General features: G+C 36.7%; 1 protein-coding gene across 2 annotated transcripts; it reads left to right on the top strand.

Annotated features, from left to right (window-relative positions):
* The first annotated feature begins 1864 nt into the window (after window positions 1-1864).
* On the top strand, window positions 1865-4384 carry LOC113233628 (vegetative cell wall protein gp1-like). Of its 2 annotated transcripts, XM_026468787.1 has the most exons (4): window positions 1865-1953; window positions 2984-3007; window positions 3432-3623; window positions 3654-4384. In XM_026468787.1, the coding sequence occupies exons 1-4, from the start codon at window positions 1891-1893 to the stop codon at window positions 4200-4202; spliced, it is 828 nt and encodes a 275-aa protein (XP_026324572.1). In that variant the 5' UTR covers window positions 1865-1890; the 3' UTR covers window positions 4203-4384. The 2 variants fall into 2 exon arrangements, with proteins under 2 accessions (XP_026324572.1, XP_026324571.1); XM_026468786.1 differs by having other exon boundaries at window positions 3432-4384.
* Window positions 4385-5550: the final 1166 nt, after the last annotated feature.

Below are 5550 nucleotides of genomic sequence, written 5' to 3'. Positions count from 1 at the left end.
GTTTTATTTTAATTATATAAAAAAATACAATTTAAAATTTGAATTTAAAAAAGGTACATGAATTTAGTACGGGTCGTGGTATAGTACCTTAAGACCTTAGGTTTTCCGCTTCCGAGTATGGTACTCCCTTGGGCGGCGGCGCCGGTATCGGCCGGCGCCGAAGAATGGCTACAGGGCGAGCAGCAACTAGTTGCCGTTCAGGGGATGTTTCGACCTAGTCCGGACGTAGTCAGCGTACGAGCCCGGAGGAAGCTCAGCAAAGGTGACTCACTCCGAAGGTAATTTAATCTGGTGGTAATTCCTACAACGGACAACCAACTGGTAGTAATAGTCCTTTTGCCTACGTTCTGAAAGCCCGCCGACGGCAAAAAAGAATTAGGGACGCACCTACGTCATAGCAATTGCGGGTGGCGCGACAGAACGGAGTTGCAGTTTAAATTGTGAAAAAAAAAACTAGATAAAACAAAGAATTTAGGTAGTAAGGCTGAAGGCCGAGACGTTTGCTTATTGTTAGAAAAGAATATAAGCCAAGGAAAACAACATCTGGTCAAAAAATACAATGAAATTTGTTCGTTAATTTTTGAAATTTTGATGATGGTTCAAATTTACGTTGTACATATATATATAAACGTAGAAAGAGCTGCAATAACGACATAGTACAATTTGGTAAATTACAAAACATGAAAATTAGCAATAAAAGCGTTACAAGTGTTTTTTGTGTGTCATTCAACTTACCCTAAAGCGGGAACTTTCACTTTCACAACCATTTATGTACGTTAATTGTGATTGGAAACAATAATCTTCTATATGCGATATAAATTTAAATATTTCAAACCACGTAACCTATTTTTTATATCGGGATCGCGGCCAAGCCGAGAGTGGACTGACTCTGAGGACGTTTAAGCGCTGTCTGTTGAGCTGGCGGGCGCCGGCGCCGGTATCGGTTTACCGCGCCCCCCTCTCTGCATGCCTTACCATTCAAAAATGCGACGTAGGCTGCCATAGATTTATTAACCAACTTTGTCTATAGTGGTTTTATGTTTTGTAATGAATTATTATTTAAAAATGTGATATATTTGTTGAAGAAATATGTTTGTATTAAATTTTTAATAGTTTTTTAATTTAAAAAAGCTATTTACAACAAATAATTTGACAAAGTTGTAACGTTCCATTACAGGCTGATTCATCTTATGCATTCGAACAAAATTAAATTAACGTGATTAATAATTATGTTGTTACCACGTAATCGGTCTTAGTCGACGGTTTTTGTCTTCTATTCTTTAATTGACAGGTAAGGTAAAAAAGTAGATACAATAAAAGCTTAAATACTAGAAACTAAAACTAGTATTAAATAATTTTTTTTGTTTTTTTTTATGAAAAAAATTGCGTCCCCGTGGCAAGGTGCCCAAGATGTTGGCAGCGTGCCCCTTTTGTATAGCCATGTCTAATACGTTGGATAAGTGCTTGGGTTTCCCAGATAGTACAACTAATTACTGTGACAAGTGGAAAAACGAATTAAATGCAACCAATTGGCACCGTGATACGGAAACTAAGCACTTCTACTATTTTGTTGTTCTATGATCGTGACTTCCCCGCAGAAACAGTTTCTATATGACGACGACGTTGCGCCATCTGGCGGTCATTGGCATAGTGGAGCGCATGGCACCTTATTAGATCTTAAAGAAAACAGGATATTTACACCGAATTATTTTTTTAATTATCCGACTAATTTTGCTATGTACCGTTTACTTAATGTTGTTATTTTTAATTAAGTAATTAATCAACCATGTTGCGTATTGTAAACATCATAATGGACATGGAGTTTTCGAATAAATACTGTGTATATTTTTTATAGAGTCCTTATTACTTATTAATTCAAAGGTAGCGAAGATGAACATATTTTTGTTCTATTTAATTTTAGTGGGTTTATTACCCATTTTTATTGAGACGTTGGTAAGTGATATTATATTTTTAGCTATAATGATTTATTTAAATATCTACAACACATTTAAAATTTCATTTTAAATTTGCTTTTGAAGCCATTAAAAATCCAATCAACGTAACACAATTTACATGGATATAATTAATTGTACAGTGTCACAAAATACAATTTTGTTTTTACCGTACACTGTCTAAATGTTAATTAACTTTAAAGTGTTCTAAAACTGTTTAAGTAGATTAAAACCGGATATAAAGGAACGAGGAGGAAGGTGGATTAAGTGGATTAAAGGTCGAAATTTTGAAATAAAAGTAAACGAAAACATATTAAATGCATGCTGTTTAATAAATAAGCAAGTCAAGCTTCGTGAAGCTTATGTTAAGAATTTTAGATAGTACTAACTGTGTCATGCATACGTTCCTTTTTTCGCGTTTGGAACACCGAGTGCAACAAACTCTAATTTCTTAAAATTAATTTAAGCATGGTCTAATGACCGGTCTGTGTTATGTACCACACGCCATTTCTCTCTGATTTTGTTTTCTTTTGCGTCTTCTAGTACCTCCTCCCTTCAATTTTCTTAATAATTTGAATAAAATTGGTGTAACAGATGATGCCCAACACCTTCTGTTCAAAATTTGTAAAATATGAAAGACGTCTTATGCTCAACTCACACTGGAGCAGAGTCGAAGCGTCGCATCGCGTTCTATTTTTCAACTACAACGCTTGGCAACACGCGTCGGCGCGCGATGGCACTTGCATTAGTGCGCCCGGACCACAGTGCGGTCGGCGTCTGACGCCTCACTGCGCCCAAGTAGCGAAGCCGCTCGAATGACACAAAGTGTCGACGCGATTCCATATTTACATAACACAAATTTGTGCCTTAATAACGGGAAAATAGAGAAGAATATGCTATAGGCGAAAAATATGACGCGTTGCGACGCTTCGACTCTGCGCCAGTGTGAGTTGAGCCTTACAATGTGATGCATTATCTAAAATGCCTATCTATTTAAATTCTAATATCTTTAATACAATGTTTTGTTTTAGATATCGTCAAGATTTGATCCAAATGTAAGTTAATATTACTAATTCTCTAGTATTTTGTGAACATTGTGTTCCTACAAATCTACTAATTAATATACTAGGTGAACTGAGAATGTGAAAATGTTCCCATCGATGTTTGTGGCGGAATGTTTCCCACAAAAGCCATAAACACAATTACTAACAATATTGAATATTGGAGAAGCCCGAAATGTTTTCAATTTTGCTCTTTTATTTATTGCAAAATCAATTTTAAACCCTCCTTAATTTTATTTGATAAATGTTGGATTATTCAAATAATACTTTATTTGAATAATCCAACCACCACATGATAATGCTAAAAGTCCTAGACAAGATTTCTTAAGGAAACTTACCATAAACTAGCTAAACTCAGAGAGCAAAAGAGAATATTGCATCGATAGGTACTAAAATAACACATAATTTATGATTTCAGTGCACACTATCAAACAGGCAATTCAAACATAAAAATAAAAAGTTAACGTACTCTGCGGCTTGTCCATTTCCACCATGCCCTTCACCAACTGGCGCTATTTTAAACAACAATCATGGGAAATCGGTATTCAATGTTAATAATAATAATAATGGTGGGGATATTTACCTACCATCATGTCCGTTTCCACCGTGCCCACCACCATGTCCGTTTCCACCGTGCCCACCACCTTACCCACCACCTAACCCATGTCCATATCCACCATGCCCACCACCTTACCCACCACCTCCCCCACCACCTCCTCCATGTCCTTTCCCACCGTGCCCTCCACCATGTCCATTTCCACCGTGCCCACCACCATGTCCATTTCCACCATGCCCACCACCATGTCCATTTCCACCGTGCCCACCACCTTACCCTCCACCTAACCCATGTCCATATCCACCATGCCCACCACCTTACCCACCACCTCCCCCATGTCCTTTTCCACCCTGCCCACCACCATGTCCATTTCCACCGTGCCCGCCACCATGTCCATTTCCACCGTGCCCACCACCTTACCCACCACCTCCCCCATGTCCATTTCCACCGTGCCCTCCACCTAGCCCATGTCTATTTCCACCGTGCCCATCTGGCGTTATTATTAACAACAATCAAGGTGGTACTGGTAAACCGGTAAACAATATTAATAATGTTGGCGGGGAAGCAGTTAACAACATTAATAACATTGGAGGAGGAGGTGGATATATAGAAAATAATAATAATAATTTTTGACAGAGATTTATTTTCAAAAACCTTTGAAATAGAATTTCTACCAAATTTCAAATCTGCTATTAGTCTGAATTAGCTATTATTTTAATTTGCGATGATAAAAATAACGACAATGTCGTCATATGGTTGTACATACTTGTATTTATACGACAGAAATTTCATTTTAAAAGGTTTTTAAACAACACTGCATACTTATAATATTGGCCCTGGGGGCCTATCATAACCTTTCAAAAAACCATCTTATTTCAACATTTTACAAAAATTCCCGCGCCCGGATCGCTGCTGCGGCCGCCTCTGTGTAGCCAGAGCATTAGTGTCGCCAATATACATGTCGCTGTCATAATTTTATGAAATTGCGTATTTTTATTTATCGAGAAATTATTTCCTATGTACTATTAAATAAACAAAATATTGAAGAGATATATGTCAAAAAAATAAGTTTAACTTAAGTTTTAATCATTACAAATCAATATTTAGACAATAAATTCGAAAATAATTTTGTTTCCATTGCATCCGTGTAACTATTCGAGATTGCTAAATTTGACATAAGAACAATATTACTTTAATGTTAAAGTCGCGTTATAGTACTACGAACAGAGTGAATGAATATTCACAAAGCTGCCAATAAAACATCATAGTTTTAACATTATAATAAGCTTACTTTAAGCGCGTCATGGTACGAAAAGTCAATGTCAGGATTAAGTAATATTGTTTTAAGAGGTTGTGGTAGGCCCTCTACCTCCATTCCCTACTAACATTTTCTGATTGTACTAAAATAACATTTTAGCAATGAGATGTGACAATAAAATAATACGGAATAGAATGTGGTTTATGATTAACCTTCTTAGCACGTTTAATAAAGATAAAATTTGTGTCCATCGTTGATTCGATTGACCATTGGATTTAGCGTTTTATAGTTGTTTCTTTATTTCATTAGCTGAATAAATGAAATTGAATGTCCAGAAACTGACCAAGCACACGATATGACGTTCCATAACATGAGAAAAACCCTCGATGATCGTAATAGAGTTTATAAAACGTGTGATGAGTATTAACTGGAGTAAGTAATACTGTAATTTAATTAAGTAGCAGTAGAGGCAGACTCTCTCCGCGCCCTTCCTAGCTTTAGATACCGCATCCGCACATTGACGGTCACGTTCACTGAACAGCAACAAGGCTGTCGGTGAGCCGTTTTCGCGCTAAGACGCCTTAGATATTTGAATAGAGTTTCACTTATTCATTACGAAACTTGTACGTTAATAATATAACATCATTATACAGGATCAAGAGCACGTCAAGCTTAAGACACTTAAGATTTAAATCCAACTCTGTGCCTCTTACGATAAGAACG

Source organism: Hyposmocoma kahamanoa, unplaced genomic scaffold (genome assembly GCF_003589595.1).
Source record: "Hyposmocoma kahamanoa isolate Upper Pololo Valley unplaced genomic scaffold, ASM358959v1 79, whole genome shotgun sequence".
Taxonomy (NCBI): Eukaryota; Metazoa; Arthropoda; class Insecta; order Lepidoptera; family Cosmopterigidae; genus Hyposmocoma; species Hyposmocoma kahamanoa.
Note: the sequence above shows the minus strand (reverse complement) of the source record. Positions and strands in the feature narration are given on the sequence as shown.